Raw genomic sequence first — 25,863 nt, 5'->3', positions numbered from 1 at the left:
GCAAGAAAGCAAAAGAAAAAAGGATAGGGAGAAATAAAGTGTACGAATGGTAAGTCATCCTAGCAAAGCTACATTTATCTTTTTGGCTAAGAAATATATGTGTGGCTAACGCACATTAGCCACACTAGCATAGCCACGTTATTAGCGATTTCTCTCGATCGAATGTTCGTTTCGCAGGGGAATCTCCACGCATGTGCCTCACCCTCGGCTTTACACCACAGGAACATAACCGTAAACTATTTACAACTTTATTTATCCAGATATACGTTCATAAATACACATCCTTAAATACTGGGAAAGCTTCAGTGCGCTAACTGTGCTGTTTCGCTAATTGGGGTCTCATTCAGTAGTTTAATCATACTGAGACATAAAATAAAAATTAATTTAAAAAATATGTATATATATATATATATATATATATATATATACACACACACACACACACACACACATATATATATATATATATATATACATATACATATATATGTGTATGTATATATATATGTGTGTGTGTGTGTGTGTGTGTGTGTGTGTATATATATGTATATGTGAGCGCACTTTGTTTGTCGTAGGCAGTTTTATATAAAGCATTTATATTTACACTGTATATAATTCTGACTTGTCAAAATGTCAGTGTGCTGCCACTGCATTAGTGGGGTGTGTGTGGACCTGTGGTTTAGATCTTAGTCGGGTTAACTGAATTAAAAAAGTTACATTTATTTTATGTCATTCCTATGATTACATTTAGCTAGCAAACAACAAACCTGCTATCTACTGCTAGTTAGCTACCTCTATAATATAGCTAAATGAAGATTTTCTTGTAGAATAATTGTATTCTTTCAGTAGGACATTTTGTTAAAAGATAGATTTTTGCACGCTACCAATAAAGATTTCGTCCCAAACGCTAGTGTTCTTGCTAACAAGGTTTCATCCCAAATGCTATAGTCCTTGCTAGAATATCACAAATTCTGGAACACTCAAAAGTCATTAAATTCACATTCAGGTGAGGAATATATTCAAATATGTCGTGGTTATGGCATATCATCTTTTTTTATTATAACAAGTCTGAGGGAAATGAGGGTCCAGACAGTCTTTCTACAGCTACTTGCTAGCTAGCTAAATCATCCTCAGTCATTAGCTAGCTCTTGTTCATTGTTATTGTCGTTACGTTTGAATATAAATGAAATATACACCCATGGTTATTTAGTGCACGCTAGCGTTTGGAACGTAGCCTTGATGTCGGTGGAAGCGCCGTCTATTCAGGCTCTCATGAAAACCGTCGGATTGCTTCCAGAGCAACGAGTCTGCAGTGAATTCGTTACGATGGATCATGTGAATAGTGGTTTTACAGAAGATTCCCTGAATAGTTATCACCAAGTAAAAAATCTTTTAACGGACATGGACAAAAAGAATTTGATCATTTGTCCGCTGCAGCTGTTTCATGTTTCTGCTTTGATTCTAAAGGGCCTTGTCAAAGGAAATGGAAGTGAACAAGAGCACACTGTGTGCTTAGTGGTTATTATTATTTTTTCTTTACATATTTATGATAAGTGGTGTGAATATATATCTCTATATGTATATATGAAATAGATATAATACAATTTAACCTATGTACACGGTGCATATACACACTGTAGTGTGGGTGAAGAAGGTATGTGCTTCTCGAACAAATTTCACACCCCTGTCGTTATTTTTTTTCTTATTTTATAATGCTAGCATGCAAGTGCACACACACACACACACACACACACACGCAGACAGACAGACAGACAGAAACACACACACACACACACGGTCTCATGAAGTATGAGATTGTGGACCATCTTTTCTCTCCTGGTTAATTTTCTGAAGGTTTCCGAAGCGTCAAAGCGAAAAGTCCCTGCAAATTATTTTCTCCAAAAATGTTTTTAAAAAATCCCTCCATTCGAGACAGAAGAGAGAAATTAATGCTCTTTTTTTTTTTTGGTCCCAAAGTGTACGACCGTCCGTCACTTTTCCAGTCAGGCTCAGAAACCCTCGTTGTCCATGTGGTATTGTTTTTTTTTTAACCCTTGCACGTATACACTTCCTCTTTTTGCGTGCACTGCTTGCACTCGACGTAGCAGCACCAGCGCACCTGGCATTGGCAGGGCCGGGTCAACACGCGGCTCTGTGTGTTATGGCCACGCCCACAGCAGATGGCGTCGCAGTTCTTGTCCTTGTGGCACTTCCGTGCTGACGTCCCTGCCGAGTACATGCTGGCCTGGCAGAAGTTGGGCGAGTCCTCGATGTGCAGCAGGTCAGAGGTGCGTGAGAAAGGCTCGGCTCTGGCGCGAGGTGGCGTGTGGGGCAGCTCGCCCTCACCTTTCGCCTGGTTGGTGGCGCTGGCTACCTTGAGTGCGGTCTCGTAGCGCTGCTTCAGCACCATGCCGATTTTGTGAAATGGCGCCAGCTGACGCCAACACGTCTGCACCGTGCAGGAGCCTGACACACCGTGGCACTTACAGGTCGTATCCACGCCGGCCTTAATGACCTGTGCAGGAAAAGAGGAAAATATTTTAAAATCAGAATAGTTTATTGTTAACCTACGTTCACACCAGCAAGCAACAGTTCATAACCGCACATTTTCTAAGAACATGACTGACACGGAGCCACGACTTCAGCGATAAGCCACATTTGAATAGGGATTTTCTCAATTCTGTGCAGATTAGGTTTGACGCAGTAAAGCAACAAATGCAAATGATTGGCACAACTTTACTTCCTACCTACAATTAGTTCCCAAAGAAACCTAAAACCGTGGTTTCATCTTAGCCTGTCATACACATCCTCTCATTAAATGTGTACCGGGACATTACAAAGAAAAAATACTTTGCTAATCTCCAAAGTAATGAGATATTAAGAACCCGAGGACATAGCTGTAAATAAAATAGCCCAATTTTTGCACCGATTAGTGCATTATTTAATTTGTGCATTATTTAGCACTAATTAGCTTTAGAAGATAAACTGGAGTGTAGATATAGCAGCACAAAAAAATAATCCCTGACACAGAGAACATATTCTTTTAGGCTGTGATGGGAAAAAAAAGACAGGACTTTCGGTGTTAAAACGGGTCAAAATTAGAAACTATGCATAAAACGAACGAGCTAGTTTTAAGTCTTTGATGATCTTTTGTGAGCACTCGTCTGATTTAATGATAACAGTGATGATATAAAGCTAAGCATTGAAGCTGGAGCACAGAGAACATCACTGCATTCTTATTTAATAACACCAATTACTGCATTCTTCTGAGTTGCTTCAGTCGAATGTGTACATGTAGCTCAGAGTTTTACAGGAATGTTGTTTAATTCAAGCCCTTAGCAAATGCGAGGCCTTGGCCTGTTTATGCATACATATATACCTGAATATTGTGTTATTGTTGTGTGCGTGGAGGTTCTGAACACACTGGGACCTCATGCAGAGCTCATGGGGAAAATGTTTGAATACGTCTGAATTAGATGATTGACGTACAGGTTTGCTTTAACCCTTCAAGCCTTAGGTTAAAACTTTACCAATACTTATATTCAGGGGTGGCAGCACCGCCTGGAGCTGTTAATGATGCACACACCTTTTAATGAACGTCAGAGTAGTTTGTTTCGACTCCACACGCTTCATTTTGCATTCTGTTCTCAGGCAGCTAATAACACCAAGAATTAATTCACAGAGTCACGTTCCGCAGTAGGCTGTGTGTCACTGTAGTAACTGTTTCCTTAATCATTCCTCTAGCAAGCCTTATTTACTTTATTTGAATAATGTCATTTGAGGAATGTTCCTGTAATCGATACAGAATGTGCATATGTCATTTCAGATATTGAAATATTAGAGATACTGATTCAACACACGATTATTAAGTGCCAGTGAAGTGCGGTTAACCCTTTATTGCTCATAGGAGATCCATTTTAGGAGAAATGTCCCGCCCCCCAGCTGAACTGGAAGCTTTGATTGGTTTCTTTCTTTCAGACCTGTCTGTTTTTGCCTGAAGTGACCCTGTTTATATTTTACTCTCTTTATATTTCCTTTTTATTTTCATTGAATATTTCCATCCTCAGTGTTTTAAGCCAGCCTGGCCAGTAGGTCACGATAACATTTCAGTGCATTGGCCATGTCTAAAAGAATTCAAAGTAATAGATAGGACAGCACAATGCAGTGACAATAAGCAGTAAATTGAGATAAATGATTAAAGTTCGAGTAGCATTAAAATGTCACATGCGTGTTAGCTAGCTAGCCGGAGTGCAGTGTGTGTTCTGATTTCCCACAGCAAGAATGTGCGCTCGGGTCTGGGGGAAACGGGGCGACGGAAACCACAAGGTGTGTTTCAACATTTTCGTGAGAACATGAACTTTTAAGACAAACACTGGGGAGAAGGTGCTTCTTCTGTGTGTATGTGTGTGTGTGTGTGTGAGGTGGATTTGGAAAAGCTGCACATGCAGCACAATGGAAAGCGAAATGTGAACCGTCAGCGTGAAGACTCGAGGGGAAAGCGAGGCCAGCACATTCCACGCTTCTCGCTCCATATGGGATCTGACCCCAAACATGGCGGGAAAAAAGAAAAACAGAGCAGCGCTGTAAATCTTTTATCTCTGAGATGGATGGACGGATGGAGGAGGAACGGTGGAGAAACGAGTGTGGGGCGAGCTCCCTCAGCCAGACGGTGGTAATTTATGGTCATACTTAAACAAAAATGGCAACAATATGAGCAAGTCTACACACACTCACACACACACACACAGACACACAGTGCCAGATCTGCAGTTTGTTTTGGCTACACATCACGCACTCGCTCTTTGTTACACACCGGTGGTCCATTACGCACTTTAATAAATTGGCAAATTAAACACTCGATTAAATTAATTTGAAGCTTAGTCGTGTTCAATCCACTGACGGAATTTAACATGCTGATTGTTGACCTTGTGCAGCAACTAACACCAAACACAGAGACACTGTTATTGGAACACAGCTCAAGCGATACGACCTCAAATTAAAGCTTGTGTAATCATTTTAAACGTCATTAACCAGAGGAAAAACCTCCTGGTAGATTTATTTCAGTGCTTATCATTTTCTCATTCATATGTCGCCATGTTAATGTTCTTATTATTTTCCTTTTTAAATTGTCTTGTGCTTTTATGTTAGATTGTATTACATTTGACAACAAAATCACTATTACTTCACTATCTCCAGTCTGCATTTTCAGATTTTTTCAGGTTTAAAGGCGTTTGTGTTTAAAGGCAGTGGTGTAGATGATTTTGAAGAACCACATCTAGGATGCTTCCAGCAAGATCTGGCAACCTTGTAGGTATGAACTATACACACTGTGATTTTAATCATTTAATCAACCACTTAATCTGCTGCGTAACCGTAACCCTAACCGGACTCTGAATACCAGAAACTTTCCCCGCGTAAATTCTGTATACATAACTATCTAGTGCCTAGACATTTGTCATATGGAGAGTGAAAAGTGGGGAGTTTTATTTTAAAGTTCGTCTACCTGTTGTGCAAGGTGACTGCGATTCCTCGTGTCATTCAGCCACCTAAACAGAACATTTTTCACCGCAACAGCTGCCCATTTTACAACTCAAAATCTCCAACGTCAACATTACGAGCCTACGTTTCAGCTGTGGTATAGCAGCATTCTTTCTAAGTGCGTCAGAGATCATCTGAGCGCTCATGCTTTCAACACAGATGTGATCACGTATTGACTGGTAAATGCGGCAGTCGAGAGGCAGGGCTGAATTTCATAGATAAAGTGTGATGAAGTCCACCCCCACCTTCATGCCAACATGGCTGTTGTGCATGTCGACGCGGGCGCGCAGGTCCTTGTTGGACCTCTTGCCCAGGAAGTCCTTGACAAACTTGTTGCTGTATTTGAGGTTGTCCCCGCAGCCCCCCCACTGCCAGGCTTTTCGGTTCTCCAGGTCAGGAGCCTCGTCACAGGTGCAGCGTTCCATCCGTCCCGCACTGCACGCTTTAGCCATAGCATGGGTCAAACCTGCTGAGGAGATCGCGTAGAGGAACGCCGTCTCTTTAAAACCTGCACACACACACACCTGCCGTGTTTGTATTGGGATTGTTTATATTGATCAGCACTAAAATCAGGAAATAGACTAGAATTTTTAAAAAATAATTTTATAATTAACATGATCAAGATTAGATTAAGAATGAAATTCTGAGTTTTTTACTTTTCATGGACATGCTGGTGGACGTTATGGACATTTTCACTTTACTTAACGGTTTCCTACATTACCCACAATGACTACCTGCTGATAGTGGTGCAATGGGATTTTATTTTGGTTTTCAGCCAATCAGAACATGTTGTACAGCTCTCAGCCAATCACAAACCAGCATGACTGGACACACCTCTTTTTAAGATGTTTGCTCGGTAGCGCCCCTCTAAGGTGCAGTTCCACCTCTCGAAGCGGAACTGGTACTGACACTCGAGTGCACTGAGGCTGATGGCCTCCATGAGCGTCTCGGCCACGCCCGGGTCTCGTCTGCACATCCTGCGCTGCTTCTTCTCCAGTTTGAGGCGGTCGCAGAGTTTGAAGTGCGCCCTCGCTGGTCCGTCCTCGGGCTGGAAGCTCAGAGGTAGGATGGACAGGGGCTCATTCCCCGTCAGCCTGAAAACAAAAAAATTAAGTTATTCTGTTCCTGCAAAGCATTTAAATCATCCATCAGGTGTGGCTCTGTCTCCAAACCACGTTACAAGACGTACAGTGCGTTATGGTTAATCTGTAATTGTGGCATGGTTTAGACAATAAGCTATGTCATCCAGACAGGAACACATGTACACTTTTTATTGCGTGTATTTATCATTTGTAATTATCGTCTGTCCTGCTCGCAGCCAATCAGAGCACTGCGATAGAGTGTGAGAAGTGTAATTGTTACATTAGCGCACACACAGCACGATGGTGTGTTAATCCGAATAGCCGCGAGCACGCCCTGTTCAAACATGTTGTAGGAATCCATGTGTGTGAGAAAACACCAAGCATTAATACACCGCTTTGCACTTATTCACCTGCAGGAATGTAGCTTGTACAATTTACACACACACTCGAGAACCACTCAAGACACCCAAACACACAGAAATAGGAATAGTTTTAACCATTCCTGTGAGACGTTAGCAGTTATGTGATGCTCTGATGTCACTGGGGGATGTTGTTATTGTTAGCGCAGTTATAATGGAGTTTAACAGAAGAAAAAAATTCTCATATCTCAAACCGTATACTTTACATTCACACTGGTCAAGTGACAAGTCACACATGCCACTTGTAGTTTGTCCCTTGTGGGCAAGTGAGCTAACTGTGCTAGCTACGTGAATTCACCAGAAGCTCCAACGATCTCTGCTACGTCCTTTTTTTTTATTATTATCTCACTCTCACTTTAATACCTGGACACTTTGTTTCACTCAGCACATGACACTGTACGCGTCTACCTTACTTATAGTCAGTCACTGAAATGTCAGACCACAAGCGCCACAGCTCGAACGATCGTGTCTCGCTTTATCACGTTCTATTGTGTCAAAAAGTTTAAACATGTGCCTTGCAAAAGCTAAACCGGAGGCTGTACGCTTCTATTGATTGTGAGCAGAATTGCAAAACTAAAGAAGAACATGACTTCACGTCTTCATGTCTTGACTGAATTTGTGGTAAAGGGGACACTGTGGACGTCCTGTGTACAGAAACACGGTCCTCATACAAATGCAGTCCCTTCTGGTTTTCCCCTTGGAAACAGGGGAGGACAATTCTGGCACGACGACACACACACACACATACACACACACAGAGCGGGCGATGCCCTAACACCTCTCGGTGTCAGTTTATTTTAGAGTGAGCGTCAATAAAACCCTGACCGGCATTCTGAGGTTTTCCAGACCAGTCTGACTTCAACAACACGCCTCTCGCTCATTATGTGTAATTCTGGGTCAATTTTACACGTCCAACATGCAGCTGTGTGGATAAACCAGTTTATGGGAATCTCTCTCTCTCTCTCTCTCTCTCTCTCTCTCTCTCTCACACACACACACACACACAAACAGGGTTTTGCACAGCCTGGTGTGTCCGCTTAAATCTGACACTCTGGTCTGTGAGCATAGAAGCAACACTAGAAGTGCTGTTTTTATCTGTTAAAAAATCTTTTAACATGATATTAGATAATTTTTCACTAATATCAGTCCTGATATTGTTCTGTGTTCTGATTGGCGAGAGCTGTAGGAAGCATAAAACAGTCAATATCAGTATTTAAGAGAACATGTTTCGTGTTTCTCTGTTCATCCTCTCCTCATATTCACTCTGTACAATCGTGTAGATCCCTGTTCACTTCATGGCAGTTTACAATGTTTATACTGCACTGCCACTTTAATCCCACTCAAGTCTTATATCTACAGTGTTTACACCCCACTGCACTACCACATCACACTCTTACACTGTATGCTGTTTTCCCTCTGAGATGAATGAAATGAACTATCTGTCTGTCTATCTAAACCAAATATGTCTTAATTTGAGGTGTATCCTATTTTAATTGTCCCTTTTTATAGGTCCTTAGTTTTCATTTCTTTAGTCATTTTAGTTTTCCTTGTGTTCCCTAAACAGCTGAAGACCCTGAACACTAATCCTTAACTTGCCCCCCAAAGACAACCCCACCCCCCCCCCCCACCCCCACACACACACGCACACATACACACATAAATGTTTTTTTTTTAAAATACACCTTACAGCTCTACTCTGCGCACTTTGCTTCTCTAGAACTCAAAAATCTTGTATGGTACATGTAGGTCTTGTATTGTTCTCCACTTGATATATCACTTTGCTTGTATAACTAAGTCGATTTGGATGAAAGCGTCTGCTAAATGTAAATTCCAGGGCCCTGGTTTACAGGTCTTTAGTTTCCTTGTTCCCTTCTTTTACTAATTTTTCGCCTCAGGGTTTTCTTTAATTTCCTTCTTCCCTAGTTTCCAGGTCCCCACTTTCCTTATTGCTCAGTTTAGAGAGTCTCTAATGTCTAGTTTTCTTCTTGTCCACTTTGGAGTGTCAGTCATTTCCTTTTTCACTAGTTTTCTTTTCCCCTAGTTTCATACTTCCTTCTTTCTAGTGTCCTTAGTTTACAGGTCCCTAGTTTTCCTTCCTGTCCAAGTTGGAGTTTCCCTAGGTTGTGGTGTTTCTTGTCACTACTCCTACATTAATCCTCCTATCTCAATTTTCATACTTGTAATATCAGGACTGGACAAATGATAAATTTATTTAGTGAGCCCATGGGTCAAGTAAAAGCTTCAGTGTGCTGCTCAGCCATGAGTTTTGTCCCATGTGTTTGATTTGGTTAAAATCAGGTAGCTAAAATAATATATGATGAACTAGTTAGCCAGTTAAGCGCATTATTGCAGACAGAGAGAAATGAATGAGTTTATGAATTGCAGTGGAGAGTCTGACTTTGTAACCGTACTACTTATCCTCCCCGATAAAGTTTCTAGTGTAGCACATTGTGTTTGTGACCTTGACTAAAAGTCAACAAGTCGTCGGTGAAAGTTTCAGCTATGAGCTATGATGTTCTCCCTTCACTTCATGTGTAAATAATATTAAATCTATTTTGGCTAGCATCTTGATTTTTCTCAATAGTGTAAACCACAAGGTGGCCATGAAATCTGCTTCAGGCTACTGAACTATCCACTGCTTAATACCGACATGGTCTGATGATTGCAATTTTGTAATGATGTTCCACATGATGTCTTGCTAATGTAGTGCAAAAGGTGGATTTTGCGAATTCAGAGTTCCTGGTGGTGATTTTTCATTCTTATGGCATGTTTTATGAAGGTGCGAGACTACATTTAGAGGACATAGTAGATGTGTCATTCCTGACCTTCAGCGGCCCACACTGCTCCGAGCGTCCGTCACGGTCCACGCTGTAAATGAGGCCCACAGGACTTTGTGCACGTGTCTAAGCTTGAGGAAATTATACATTCTTTAAAAAAAAAAAAAAAAAAGGTGTTTGCTTTCCTCCTGCGCCTTGACAACAGGGACGAATTTCGAAGTGGAAACCAGGCAAGTCACAACTTGGGGGTTTGGGGGACGCAAGGTTACAGGTATTTATTTTTTAAAGGAATTTACACGAGACACACTCTGTAATGGGATGACAAATATGATGAATGCATTTAAGTTCATATTGTTTTTCCAATCCTGAGTCCGTAGTGGTCAGTCCATGATGGTGCTGACACAGTAGATGGAACCACATAGAAATTTCAGAATGATGACGAGACAAAATTCACTGTACTAAAATTATATATATATATATATATATATATATATATATATATATATATATATATAAAATACACACACACACACACACACACACACGTCAACAAGTCAAGCATTTGTTTTTTTTACTGCATGTCGCAATCAGCTGTGTGTTTAATCCTGGACAACGAGTAATGTGTATCTTGTTCGTGCTGCGATGTGCTCACACCCCGAAGCGAGAACTCGAGAACAAAAAGAGGATCGACGCGTCTTTCTTCTTCTCGCTCTTTCTACATGACGTCCATCATATATCTGCTGCACAAAAGCGGTGGTAGAACCAGAGCCATTTCAAATGCAGAGATGCGCTAATCCCTACGCCCTCCGGCTAAACGCTCCCTCCCACTCCCGCAGCTTTACCTTTTTACCCACAATGCCACAGGGGCGGGAACGCACAGGCGAGTACTAGAGAGCATTCACAGTGACGAGAGAAAGTGTGTTTGTTCGTTGAGTTCATTTTACGCTTTAGTCGACTCAGGATATCAGTTTATATAAGAGCGAGGAAGGATATGACAGTGCAACAACTGGTATTCCACTTTCAAGAGCTGAAGATTCCATTCATTTGCAATGCACATCAAGTTTATAGGTGCTACACCAATTCATCTTCCATAAAGTAGCCTTCACTTGAGCTGTCAGTGTATTGTAGCTACTTATAAAGCTTCAGATAAGAGATTAAACAGTCATGTTTTGTTGTTTGAACCACTTTTGCACCACAGATTCTGAGGCCTGCATTATCAATGATTTCTAACAAACTCCATTTCTGAAAATATAACTAAATCTGTGAATTTGTGTCTGATCTAAAGAAGTTACTGCAGATGGATGGATGAATGCAGTAAATAAGTTTCATCCCGATTCACTCTGAACAGAAGAGACGTCTAGACGGCTTGACATCTTCAAACATTATGCATTTTTGACATTTTGGAAATTCATTCATCAGAGTAGAAGTGGTAAATGAAAAAAAAACCCTAAACCCTTCCCTTTCTAACCTCTCTATTTATCTCTGTAGTCAGTCTAGAGCTACAGCTCTGTTCAATCCGCTGAAATACTTTTCTGGATTGCATCCAGACCGCAGTCCACCAGGTTCTGCTGGAACAGCTACTAAGATGGTGAAAGTGATTCAACCAAATGAAAGTGTTTAAATCAGTACAGAAGCACAGACTTAGCTAACCATCACGGACGGGTTCTAAAAATGAGCTTCTCTCAAACGGGTCGTGTGGAAAATATCACGCTGAGTTGACGATGAATAACCGAGCACATCAACACTGTCACGAATGATGTTCATACGCCAAATCTCCTGCACAACACACACACACACACACACACACACACACACACACACACTGCATTCAGGCCTTCCTGTCACCACGGATGTGTTAAGTATAGACAGTGACTGAGCTCTGAAAATCTCAGCCTGATGTCATTACACACAGATCACACACAGTATGAACACACACACCGACACGACACACACTTTCCTGAGTCCTGATTGGTCAGCGCTACATGCTGCTACCAGGTGAGCTTTTCTGGCCATGTCGCTAGGCTGCTCACTTTCCCACAATCCCTTGCGCATGTATTTGTGACTCCCTATAAATGTGGAAATGAATAGGAGTGATATTATCTGAGCCATGTTCCTTTAATCCTGCGCTAATGTTTTAGACGTTGCCACAGCAACACACTGAGCGCGACAGGAAAATAAATCAGTGAAGGTTTACGTTATCTTTACTTATCTGTAATCTTTCTTCATCACGGCTGTTTGCTCGGCTTGGCGCTTTTTAATAACGCCTGGAGAGAAACGTGTCTTTACAGCATGTAGACAGACACAAAAAACACACTTCCCCTGCACTCTTTCCCTAACAGTAATGATACTAACACACTTACTAACAACACTACTAAAAATAACAATACTAATAATGTTAACAATTCAATAAGACAACTATTCAGTCCCTCCAGGAGTTCCCGCATGTTTGGGCTGAGACGCATCATGTGATGTCATCACAACGCGTATTTAGCCAAAGCCCCCTAAGATTCACGTGTGTCGAACGTGAGTACAGCTAAAAGATCTCATTTACCAACAAACATCACTGCGAAAGACCGCGCAAAACTATTTCATGCGATAGCGATTTCGCAAAAAAGCACAAAAGAACTCTGCAAATTTCATTATAATTCAAATTTCTTTTAAAGAGCCACAGCAAAATCAAGCATTTTTGCCTGCTTATAATGTTACACACAAAAAAAAAAAAAACTGTGAAATCTTGTACGGTCTGATTAACATAACTAACGTTACTGGCACTAAGATTCTTACTACCAATAATAACACTAAAACTCCAACATTAGCAATACTTAAACTAAAGTACTAGCACTTCCAATACTAAGAGTACTGACAGTACTAACATAAAGACATTCACAATACTAAAACTAAAGTACTAATACTTGACAACACTAACACTACCAGCACTAACACAAGCATTACCAACAATACTAAAACTAAAGTACTGACACTAACAAGACTAATAGATGAATAAATACTAATAAAATTCCAATAAAGTATACTCCAGTGTACTCGAGCAGTAAAGCACGATTTTAAACAGTACTATCGATACTAACAATAACAATTCTAACACTCAGTACTAGCATTAACTAAAAAAATTCTAAAACTAACATTGCAGACGGTAAAATACTAACTAACAACAGAGTGTTGAGAACACTACAACAATAACAACCTTCTTAATAAAAGAGGTAATTAAGTCATCTCAGGTTCCGTCTGGTTGTTGCTGGTTTATTTGTACAGCTTTGGTGGTGGTTCATTATTGCTAACGACTTCTGAATTGGTGTGTGAGAATCATTATGGAGCGCTAATGAGGATTGAGGTCACGAAGATGAAGCCACACACACGCACACACACACACACACACACACGCCCGCACGCACACACACACACACACACACACACACATACACACACTCTGTATGAAAAGCTACATTAACCACAGCTAATCCCTGAGAATCTGCTACTGTGTGGAGACAAAGATGTCTGAAAAGTACACACACACACACACACACACACACACACCGATGGGTAGCAGTCTGCAGTAAATGACAGCCAAGAGAATGACAGTGAGCTTCACCTCAGTTAGAAATGAGACAGCCAACAATAACATACACACACTCATCACATACGGTTCCCTCCACTAATATTGGCACCCTTAGTACATATGAGCAAAGAAGGCTGTGAAAAACTGTCTTTATTGTTTAACCTTTTAATCTTTTGTTTAAAAAATACTCTACAATTGCAAACACAACACAGGTTTATCAAAAAATATATCTTTGTTAATTATAGGTGTGCAACAATAATTGTCACCCCTATGAATTCATATGAGAAAAATATATTTGAAGTATATTCCCACTGATATTTTAATTTTTTTAGTACACCTGGGTGACTAGGAACAGGAAATTGTTCAACCATGACTTCCTGTTTCACAGGGGTATAAATATGAGATAACACATAAGCCAAATTCCCTTAGTCATTCATAACAACGGGTAAGAGCAAGGAATATAGCTGTGATGTGCGGCAAAAGGTTGTTGAGCTTCACACAATGGGAAGTGTCTATAAGAAAATAGCACAAGCATTGAAAATGCCCATTTCCACCATCAGGGCAATAATTAAGAAGTTCCAGTCAACTGGAAATGTTATGAATCGACCTGGAATTGGACGCGTGTCTATATCGTCTCAACGCACTGTGAAGAGGACGGTTCGAGTGGACAAAACATCTCCAAGGATCACAGCTGGAGAATTGCAGAAGTTGGTTGTGTCTTGGGGTCAGAAAGTCTCCAAAACTACAATCCGAAGTCACCTACATCACCACAAGTTGTTTGGAAGGGTTTAAAAAAAATAGCCTCTACTCTCATCCAAAAACAAACTCGAGCGTCTTCAGTTTGCAGACACTACTGGAACTTCAAATGGGATCGGGTTCTATGGGCAGATGAAACCAGAATAGAGCTTTTTGGTAATAAACACCAGAGGTGGTTTTGGAGCACACAGAGAGGTAGCCATATGGAAAAGTACCTCATGTCCACGGTTAAATATGATGGTGTCTCTTTAATGTTTTGGGGCTGTTTTTCTGCCAGAGGACCTGGACATTTTGTTAGGATACATGGCATCATGGACTCTCTCAAATATCAACAGATATTAAATGAAAACCTGACTGCCTCTGCCAGAAAGCTTCAAATGGGCCGTGGTTGGATCTTCCAGCAGGACAATGATCCAAATCATACATCAACACAAACATGGTTTACTGACCACAAAATCAAGGTCCTGCCATGGCCATCCCAGTCCCCTGACCTGAACCCCATAGAAAACCTGTGGGGTGAACTGAAGAGGAGAGTCCACCAGCGTGGACCTCAAAATGTGAAGGATCTGGAGAGGTTCTGTATGGAGGAACGCTCTCAGATCCCTCGCCATGTATTCTCCAACCTCATCAGGCGTTATAGGAGAAGACTCAGAGCTGTTATCTTGTCAAAGGGAGCTAGCACAAAGTATTGACTAAAAGGGTGCCAATAATTGTTGCACACCTATATTTAACAAATATGTATTTTTTGGGATAAACCTGTGTTGTGTTTGCAATTGCTTGATATCCATGAGAGCAGAATATTTTTGTGAATTTTAAACAATAAAGACAATTTTTCACAGCCTTCTTTGCTCTTATTTACCGAGGATGCCAATATTTGTGGAGGGCACTGTATACATCACTACACTCTAACACACTAATATACTCTACTACACTAACATTACTAAACTTTAACACAACCTCATAAACACTACTATATTCTACTGCACTATATTACACTCTAATAAACACTACTATAGTGTACACACCAGAGATGGAGACTCGAGTCTGCGACTTGGACTCAAGTCACACTTCAGTCGCAAAAAAAAAAAAAAGACTTGCGACTTGACTTGGATTCATGAACAACTGACTCGAGACTTGACTTGGACTCGTGAACAACTGACTCGAGACTTGACTTGGACTCGTGAACAACTGACTCGAGTCTTGACTTGGACTCGTGAACAACTGAATCGAGACCTGACTTGGACTCGTGAACAACTGACTCGAGACTTGACTTGGACTCGTGAACAACTGACTCGAGTCTTGACTTGGACTTGAAGACAAAGACTGGCGAAAAGTCATTTTGGTCTGGCGTTCCCAATTACGTTCTCTTTTTACTTCCCCACATGACATCATCAAACACCACATTTTTCTATTTGTTCCTCATTCATTCACTCCCTATCAGTATGTGCTGCAGCAGCAAATATCACAACAGTTCATCTCTACACACACCGAGCCAGCGTTATTATATACCCGCGTGACGCGTCTGAAGCCGTGTGTTTGTCACCCGTTGGAAAAGTGCTGTTATATAAATGAACAACAAACGATAACAATAAATCCGAGTCTAACCTCGTGATAACCTTCATGTCATTTAATTTGAAAAGCGATCAGTTAATCCAGAGGGAAGCGGCGGTGGTACACAGCTCTCAGGGACTCGCTCGCTGTCCATTTTCAAGAAGTACAAATGTCTCCATGTCTTTTCCCCCCAAGAATTAGCAGCCACATGCATAAATATCCGAGTTAAATTGCATCTATACACAGGGGTTTTATTACCGCTGGCGCTCACTGATTACCCATCAGAACTACAGCAAACTACGGCAACTCAAATAGCTCCAAATACACGGCAGGTTTTGTTCTCATGGTGACAGACTCTGCGTTCTGAACGGTATAAATCCCCCTCCGAAGGGCTCGCTGAAGGGAGAGTAATCTACTGAATTTCCAATAGAAATGACTTAAAAATTTGATCAAACATAATAGTTTGAAGTGAATAGTCTTTAGACTGGTACACACTCCGATAAACATTAATACACTATAGTAAACACTAATCAGCCAATCACAGAATTAATCATCTGACCTCATCGCAAACTTTCACCTAACCTTAGTCAGTTTAGCAGCAAACTAGGTGACTGATTTTCATAAGACAATAACACAGTTAACCTACTAGCTTACTAGTGAACATGACTAGCTAGATATTTATCTAACTGGAGACATAACGTTAATGCACTGCTGCGTTTTTGCAGATGGTCAGTCGAGCTAAACTGTGTAACTGCATGAAGTATTTTATGCTAATCACTACGTCACGATGAAGACGTGAATAAAAGCAGTGTGATGATATTTATAAGATCAATTTTATATCATCATTATTACCCCTAAATTCCATTAGCTAGTTCATTTGCTTGATAACTAGTGAATCTGGTTGTGTTTGTTTATCAGGACGTCGGCGGGAAACATCACAATAACGTTTACTTGCTAGAGAATTAGCATGCTAGTCGGTTAGCAAGCTGATATGACTCGGTGCAAAGTGTGTATGCTGCAAGAACACGCTCGGGTGTGTTTTGAAATGTTCTCAACCCCCTCGCAGGGTTAACCTGGGCTAAATTAATACCCCCCACCCCACCCCAACACATGCCAGTCATTCCCTCCAGCTGCTGACCCCAAAACACTCCTTGTATGCACACACACACACACACACACACACACACAGCTGTCTGAGTCAAACCCAAAACAAAGGCAGATGTGGGGGAAAGTGTGAGTTGAATAACGGCAACAGGCTTCACATTCCCCCCTGAAACACTCCTGGTCCATGTGACCCTCTCTGATAATGCTAACTGAGACGTTTAGCTAATTAGCTGTTAGCATGTGAGATAATTGCTCTCAGTGTAAATACACATTTGTTTACATTCAGTCACTCTCCAAACTTACTGAGAGGTTTCCCAGACTGTGTATGTGTGTGTATGTGTGTGTGTGTGTGTGTGTGTGTGTGAGTGTGTGTGTGTGTGTGTGTGTGTGTGTGAAGGAAGGAAAAGTCTGTTCAGTGTCAGTATACACACAACACACACACATCCCTCCATCATTACTGCCATTATGTCTCACTCTCTCTTACGTCTCTCTCTCTCTGTCTGTTGCCCTCTTTCTGTCACTGTCCCTCGATTGCTCACAGTTTCTTCTCGATGTCAGTGACATCATGGCCGGTGATGTCATGGATGATGATGTCACTGATCTATAACGGCGCCATAGGCAGGGACAAGGGACAGAGAAATAGTGAAAGACATTTTTGCATGTGCATATCCGTGTGTGTGTGTGTGTGTGTGTGTGTGTGTGTGTGTGTGTGTGTGTCTAATCGCCTAAGGAACAAAGAGGTGTTGAACTGTGCCACAGTTTGCAGAGGAAAGGTCGCTAGCAGGAAGTGGCTCATTAGTGACCTCTTCTATGACCTTTGATCTGCGTTCATGACATCATTCAGAGCAGAGATATAGAGAGATGGGTGTGACTAAGTCAAGTCTCTACTGAATACAGCAACACACACACACACACACACACACCGGCAAGTCTGACACCAGTTAAACTGTGTTAGTGTGTGTTACACACTTACACACACTTAATCAAAAGAACTTTGTCTTGCTGAGACAGAAGTGTTTTTGAGGGGGTTGTTATTCAATCTGTCTTTCTCTGTCTCTCTCTCCATCTGTCTCTCTCTCTCTCTCCATCTGTCTCTCTCTCCATCTGTCTCTCTGTCTCTCCATCTGTCTCTCTCTGTCTCTCTCTCCATGTGTCTCTCTCCATCTGTCTCTCCATCTGTCTCTCTCTGTCTCTCTCTCCATCTGTCTCTCTTTGCCTCTTCATCTGTCTCTCTCCTTGTCTCTCTCTCCATTTGTCTCTCTCTGTCTCTCTCTCCATCTGTCTCTCTGTCTGTCTCTCTTCATCTGTGTATGTCCCTCTCTCCATCCGTCTCTCTTCCTGTCTTTCTCTCCATCTTTGTCTGTCTCTCACTCTCCATCTCTCTCTCCATTTGTCTCTCTCTCAATGTCTTTCTCTCCTTCTGTCTCTGTCTCTCCATCTGTGTCTGTCTCTCACTCTCCATCTGTCTCTCTCCATTTGTCTCTCTCTCAATGTCTTTCTCTCCTTCTGTCTTTCTCCCCATCTGTCTCTCTCTCTCCATCTGTGTCTGTCTCTGTCTCCATTTGTCTGTCTCTCCCTGTCTCTCTCTCCTTGTCTCTCTCTTTGTCTTCGGTTTCAGTTTTTCATGTGGTTTCTATTTTTCTCTCTCTGTCTCTCAATTCAATTTCAATTCAAAGTACTTTATTGACATGATTGTTTGCGTACAATATTGCCAAAGCATCCATATAGATAAGAAATGAGAATTTAAATAATAATAATAATAATAATAATAATAATAATAATAATAATAAAATGATAATAGGAATAATTACAAAAATAATGTCTCTCTGTCTCTGAGTGTCATGACATTATAACTATGTTGTCGGAACCTGTCAGTGTTCTCTACTGAACAATGTCCCTGAAATAATTACGAATATGATGTGTAGTATGTTGGGGTGGCAGGGGGTGGCAGCCGCCCCTCCCCCATCATGGCACTGGTACAATATGCCATAAACTTTATTCTATCTAACACAACTAGCTCACCAGTCAGAAGGAATCAAGAAGGCTTTACTGGTCTTGTCTTCCCCCATGTGTGTGTGTGTGTGTGTGTGGTGTTCCCACTGTCCTTGGGTTACAGAACGGGTGGTGCTGAGTGAAGGACGGCTGTGTCATGCTTGCTGCGCCCCCCAGTGGTAGACAGAAATCTGAACCTGAGCGTCAGTCTATAAAAACTAAACACAGCAGGACAGGTCAGTGTGTGAGGAAGTGGGTGAGGTGTGAATATGAGTGTGTGCTTGTGTATTGTACAAATCGCACAGCTGTAAAGTGACCCCACTTCCACAAATACACACACACACACACACTTATTTAAATAACACCACACAAGTTTGTCACATAGCTAGCTTAGCTAGCTACTTATTTAGCTAAGTTGTTAGGTTGTAAATTAAGGGCCGTATTCAGATTCGGCGACTTGAGTCTAAAAGTTCCGTCAGTATTTAGGTGAGGAAAGTTCCTGGTATTCAGAACCGGGTTACGCAGCTGCTTAAATGGACTTTCTGAGCTCCATTAATACGCTTTCAATTCTCTGTTTTGATTTGAAGAATTAATAAAATAAAGTCAGTGTTAATTCGATGCGTTCTCCTGTGTGAAGGATAAGCTGACCACACACTCATCGGCTACGCTCATACAGAGACTTTAACTTCATCATATTATCCATGAAAAATTCACTCCTTCAGATAGCAGATGTCTGTGATTAAGATACATCTCCTCCGATCTCCGGGAGAAAATAAAGACATTTTCACTGATTTTAAAAGTACGATATTTTAAATGTTTTACATTTCCAAACATTTTCAGGTGTGAATGTGAGTGCCTTTAAATTCCAGGGCCTTCTGACATCCACAGTGAAATAGATCCAACCATAGTACTTTCTCTTTCTCTCTCTCTCTCTCTCTTTTCCTCAGGAATGTTTCAGTAATGACATCGCTGTTTCCCACCCAGCTGGAGTGTGTGTGTGTGTGTGTGTGTGGTTCACCTGCCACAGAGGGGGCCAAAGGGGGGGAAAAACCCCCAGAGTACTCGCATTCCTGCGGTGCGAAGGACAATTTGAGCGACGGATTGACTTGGCCGGGAGAAGGTGTTTACGTTTCTCTCACGCTCCGGGACGCAGAGTCGGGGTTTGGAACAAGGCCTCGTCCCAAATCAACCCGTAAAACCCTAGATTTCCTGCTAGTGCGCACTCGACACTCTGCGCGGTGTGTAATTAGGATTTTTGGGCGTGCAGCTGTGACTCACTTTGTGTCACTTTGCCAAGTGCACTTCATGTCGCGCCTCCGTTGCCGGACCGAGACACTCGAGATAACATTCATCTGAGAACCGCTCAATCACACTTGAAACAAGAAAACTCCCTGCGCACTTAAAAAGAAACCTCCCTATTGTTTTTTTTTTTTTTTTGCACCCTGCTTGATCAAAAAACGACAAATAGCAAATCAGTGCTCATTAGGGAAGATAAGGCCAAGGGTGCGATGCGAACTGCTCACTTTCTCTCGCCTAATGCGTTTCCTATAGTTTGTTTTCGTGACCTGATAACGAGGAAATGCACTTCATCAAGACGTAGTGCCGAAAGTAGAGAGCTTCAAGTGCTCTTGAACAATAGACGTCCGCCCTCGCACGCTCACACAGCAATATGAAAAATCATAAACAGGCTGCCCTAATCATTTCCAGCCATTCAGATATGAGTAAGAGAGACAAACGATCCTAATTTGTCGTTCCTCAGACTCTAAAAAAGCGTCCGCTTCCTTCTGAAAGGGACTTATCGAGAAAGGATTCCGTCTCAAATCAAATATCCTTCCCTTCTTCCATGTGCTTATGCAGCTGTTACATTTCTTATTGTGTGACACTTTTTTAAGAAATTAAGAAATTAATTAACAAACAACCTCCAAGAGTTGTTCCTTGGAAAGAGCCATTCCGAAAGAACAGTTCGCTCACACCAACTCACTCTGTGCTAAACGAATCTCTTGATTATTAGTTTCGGAGCAGCGACGCAGATAAATCAAGTTAAAATGTTGTGTTTTATTAAATTACCTACTAGGAACTTGATTTAAATGTTCCTGAGTAGCATTTGAACTGGCCAGTAAACTGGTCACAATGATTCATAACTCAAATCGCTCAAGATTCATTTACGTTGAGTCTGTTCGTTACTTTTTATTTACAGTTTTGTAAAACTGTATCAACTTTATACCAGCTGTGCTAAATGAAGCAACTGAACATCTGCTAATAACAAGAACCAGCTGTTTTACAACAAACCATAGAATCCCTCACATGGATTCACCTGATTCATTTAAAAAAAGAGTTGTTCAGAAAGAATGGTTCACACACATTGGGTCTCTGCGATGAACAAATCTCTTGTTTAAGCTATGACTTGCGTAAAAGAATCACATTAAATCATTTTCGATATCGTTACAGTTCACGAGGATGGACTTGTCAAAGAGTCATAATAAACATCATGACAGTTCGTTCCACTAATAAACTGCCATCTACTTAGAAAGAGTCGTTTGAAGACAAAATGATTCTTTTCTATTCGTTACTTTTTATTTACATCGCTGTTTTTATTTTAAAGTGTATTTCATCAACCTTATAAGCTTAATATAATAGTCTCGCTTTAACGAACAGCTGCGAATAACGAGAACCAGCTTTCTTTTGTTTGTTTTTTTGTTTTTACAGCAAACTGGAGAATCTGTCAGACTTAGGTCCACTGTGATTCACTCACATCGAGTCCGGAGTTGTGACCCAAACAAATTAAAGCTCAAAGTGAGTCGTAATAAACATCATTACATTCAACCAGTGAACTGAACGCATTTGAGTCACAGCTCAAATTCATCGAGAGTCATTTCAAAGTGATTCATTTCTCTTTGTTTCTATGTGTTCAAGTGTCACAACTTTAAAATCCAGTGTGTACTCAGTCTCACTGTGCTAAACGAAGCATTTCTTTAACAAGAACCAGCTGTTTTTGCAATAAACCCTGGGAATCGTTCAAATCGATTCACTTGATTCGCTTTAAAACAGAACGACTCGTCCGTGTTTGTCTTTTCTTTTCTTTTCCGTGTGTGGTTTGGACGTGCTGAGGGTGAATACGGTTGAAACAGGCCCTCGGGGAAGCTTTCATTGCAGATAAAAAAATCTCCCCCCACCCCCCCCCCCCCCATCAGCTCACACGTGACACAATATTTGGAGATATCTTACGCGCCTTTTGTTACGGCTGTCACTCGTTAGCAAAGACAACAAAAAAATGCCTTCGAAGGAAAATCCTCTGGCTACTGGAGATGAAGATAACACCCATCTGAGTGTTGTGCACTCCGTAACCGCGCGCACTTCCACCTGTCTCTGAGACTGGACATGAAGAAATCATTTATATAAAACGTTTATTTTATTAGCACACACACACACACACACACACACACACACACTCAGACGGCGAGGTTTGTGTTTAGTGTTTTTGCAGCCGATCGCTCGCAGCCAGGGTTTGGTCCCGAACATGTTGGAACAAGTGCACAAGGGGTGTTTAGGGTGATCAATGAGATGCTTCTTTAAACAAGCTCAGATCCTATTATGCTCTGAAAGATCGGATTCGTGCACACACACACACACACACACACACGCACGCTTATAATAGGGCTAGGAAAATTAATACCTAGGCGTTCCCACTGTGCTGCGTCTCTAATCACACACCACATGGTTTTAAGTGAGATATGAGACGGGGGACAGCAAGTCCTCGGAGTGTTTTGTACTTCACAACAAGTGTGTGTAGAGTAACACACTCACATCAGCTGCTAACGCTAACCGTTCAACACACACACCATCATCATCATCATCATCATCATCATCACTCTGCTGTGAGACTTCCATCATAAACAAAGAGTTGACATTAAATAACGTTTAGAAAGAAGATAAAAATATGAAGATGAGAGACAACTGCGAGATGGAGAGAATACAGACGACGATGGGGTGAGATACCTACACAGAAGGAACGAGAGAGTGATGAAGAGAGGAAGAGTGAAAGAATGAGAGAGTAGGACAGTGAGAGGGAAATAATGGAGAAAATGACAGATGGAGAGAATAAGAGAGAGAGAGAGAGAGAGAGCGCATGGAGGGTACACGTGGAAGAGTGACAGTGATAGAGAGAAATGAGAGGGATCAAACGAGAAATAATCTGAAAGATTTTTTAATAAAGGACAGAGAGGGAAAGAGTAGAAAAAGGATATATAGAGGGTGAGAGAGAGAGAATGAGAAGTGAACGAGAAGAAGAGTAACGTCTGCGCAAAATAAAGAGAAAATAGAGGGGGAAAATGGTTAGAAAGGGATTAAAGAGAGAGAGGGAAAGAGAGTATGGAGGGAACAAGTGTGAGACGGTGAAGGAGGGAGACGGTAGAAAGGAATGAAGAGAGCAATGATGTGAGGATAAAAATAGAGAGAGAGAAAGTGGGTGAACATGAGACGGCTAGATAGAAAGGTGGGAGAGAGAGAATGAGAAGGACGAGGACGGCGTGCATGAGAGAGATCAAGAATAGAGATTGGGGTGAAAATGAGTGACAGACAGGGAGAGAGAAGGAAAGAGAGAGCAGACACAGCGAGTGAGATAGACTGGGAGGGAGCGAAAGCGTTGAGAAAACAAGTGTGAGAGAGACGGAGTGAAGGAGGGAGAGCGAGATATAGAGAAAAAAGAAGGGAGAGAGATATAACGAGATTTTTTAAAGAATAGGAGGATAAGACATGATGGAAAGAAAGCAAACAGAGTAAAAGAATGAAGAGAGGGAACGAGTGCATGAGAGAGAGATCAAAAAGAGGATGAAAAGAGGGAGAGAGCAGATGGAAAAGAGTGCAGTGTAATTAACACCAACTGTGTTTAAAGACTGTGCTTAAATGTGCTGTTAAATGGTCAAGCAAGCATCACTGAAGTCTCTCTCTCTCTCTCTCTCCCTCTCTCTCTCTCTCCCTGTCTCTCACTCTCCCTCTCTCTCTCTCTCTCTCTCCCTCTCTCTCTCTCCCCCTCTCTCTCTCCTTCTCTCTCTCTCTCTCTCAGTTTAGATGTAAACTTTATGGTGCTTTTGTGAAACCTGGCTCTGAAATCTTATTAACTCTTATAAACTGTTATCAACTCACTAACACCATGAAATTCCTCATCCAGCTCCAACACATCAAGACTGTCAACCTGCTGTGCACACACTCAACCCAGCTCTCTCACACACACACACTCAACCCAGCTCTCTCACACACACACACACTCAAACCAGCTCTCTCACACACACACACACTCAACCCAGCTCTCTCTCACACACACTCAACCCAGCTCTCTCACACACACACACTCAACCCAGCTCTCTCATACACACACACTCAACCCAGGTCTCTCATACACACACACTCAACCCAGCTCTCTCTCACACACACACTCAACCCAGCTCACAAACACACACACTGCATATAATAGTAGTAGTAATAATAATAATAATAATAATAATAATAATAATGAGTAGAATATCACAGCTCGTGTCAACTTCCACAGGACACTTCACCCAGACAGTCACTAAAATTCCACCAGAGAACCCACACAGCTGCAGCACACACACACACACACACACACACACACACACACCGGTCCGTACCCGAAGTAGGCGTGGGACGGGGGCGGGAGGCTGCACAGCGCCGCTATGAGAGTGAGAGTGCTCCATGCCCGCACGGCGACTCGTCCATCCGGCATTTTGCAGCGTCTCTGCAGCAGACCATTGCGCTCCGTCTGAGCTCCTGCTCCTGCTGCTGCTCAAATCACACACACACACCGACACAGCTGGGATTTATACTGCCTGGGGCGGGGCTGAAAGCAGAGCTGGTGGGACAGCTCCTCCCACAACTTAGAGAGAGAGAGAGAGAGAGAGAGAGAGAGAGAGAGAGAGAGAGAGAGAGTCTCGGGGAGAAGAAGAAAAAGAGAGAGGTCTCCAGTCCAACTCACATTCACATTTCTGAGTTTCCCCGTCCTACCACCACAGAGCTGTGGAATCGTGGATTGTGATTGGTCAGGTGTTGATTAGTTTTCTAGAGCAGCAGCTCTGACAGTAGTGCAGCTGCACATCACAGGTTTATTTATAATTAATGCGCTCATTCTGATACGTTATCGTTTGTCTAGTAACAGCTCATTCACAGGGACGTGTACAGCAAGCTCTAAATATAAAGGGATTAAAAACGTGTGTAATCGTTGATATGGTGAAGTTTTTCTATAAGGAGACGTTTATTTAACATTTTTGGAAGGAGTCTCCGGTGTCAGTGCTTTGAACCAGTCAGAGGTAAAGCTGTAACTTTACATTCAGAGGAGTTTACGCTTTGCAGTTTCTCGGTAACACGACAAGCTGTGTGGGTTTTTTGTTTTTGTTTGTTTTTTATTTAGTTTTTTTTTGCTTATTAATTTCAACAGGGAGAAAAAAAGTGGACTGGAGAGGGAACGACTGTTTATAGCTGCTTTAACGTAAGTGACAACAGGAATGAACTTGTTTCACCAACATTAAATGTAACTATAAACGGATAAAACTTGACATATACGGTTGACATATCTTTCTCTAATAAATAAACATAAATGAATAAATAGTTGGAACATTGCTGTGGAATAAGAGGAATAAAATATTCAGGGACGTGCTGTTATAGGAAAGTAAGTCATGGTTACTTACTGCTGCTTTAATGTGAAGATGGTGATGACAGCCATTCAGAGTGCACTTCAAATTCTTTTTTGTTTGATGGAAATGGTGTGTCCTGTGTTTCACTCTTCCTCACCTTGCTGTTGTTCACATCAAGTTAAACTTGACGTGTTGTTTTTGCATCACCCGGCCCATCCCACTTTGCATCGCCAACTCTCCAAACTCTCCCTCAGTCAGTAAATTCTTTCAGTAGTGACTGTTTAAAAGATATTTTTCATCTTGGAACGACCCTGTTAGGAAAAAAGGAGGGAAGCAATGATATGAAATGGTGGCTAAGTGGTTAAAGTTGAGGAACTGGACCCTTGACCAACACACTTAACCCTGCTCCAAAGACAGAACAGCGAA

The 25,863-nt window shown here is 41.7% G+C and overlaps 1 protein-coding gene across 1 annotated transcript; it reads right to left on the bottom strand.

The window, feature by feature from the left end:
* Positions 1 to 2,047: 2,047 nt before the first annotated feature.
* wnt9a (wingless-type MMTV integration site family, member 9A) lies at positions 2,048 to 24,660 on the bottom strand. The gene is made up of 4 exons (XM_053629994.1): positions 24,439 to 24,660; positions 6,373 to 6,632; positions 5,784 to 6,046; positions 2,048 to 2,515 (listed from the first exon to the last, which is right to left on the bottom strand). Exons 1-4 carry the CDS (start codon positions 24,531 to 24,533, stop codon positions 2,048 to 2,050), a joined length of 1,086 nt encoding a protein of 361 aa, XP_053485969.1. The 5' UTR covers positions 24,534 to 24,660.
* Between the last annotated feature and the right edge of the window lie 1,203 nt (positions 24,661 to 25,863).

Source organism: Ictalurus furcatus, chromosome 7 (genome assembly GCF_023375685.1).
Source record: "Ictalurus furcatus strain D&B chromosome 7, Billie_1.0, whole genome shotgun sequence".
Taxonomy (NCBI): domain Eukaryota; kingdom Metazoa; phylum Chordata; class Actinopteri; order Siluriformes; family Ictaluridae; genus Ictalurus; species Ictalurus furcatus.
The sequence above is the reverse complement of the archived record's forward strand: the minus strand, read 5'-3'. Positions and strand labels throughout refer to the sequence as shown.

Excerpts from the sequence above, each read along its gene's own strand:
- wnt9a (XM_053629994.1), bottom strand. The coding sequence starts at position 24,533 with ATGCCGGATGGACGAGTCGCCGTGCGGGCATGGAGCACTCTCACTCTC. Across the intron at positions 6,633-24,438 it reads CCGTCCCACGCCTACTTCGG|GCTGACGGGGAATGAGCCCC; the intron begins GTACGGACCGGT and ends TTTTGTTTTCAG. Across the intron at positions 2,516-5,783 it reads ACAGCCATGTTGGCATGAAG|GTCATTAAGGCCGGCGTGGA; the intron begins GTGGGGGTGGAC and ends TTTCCTGCACAG.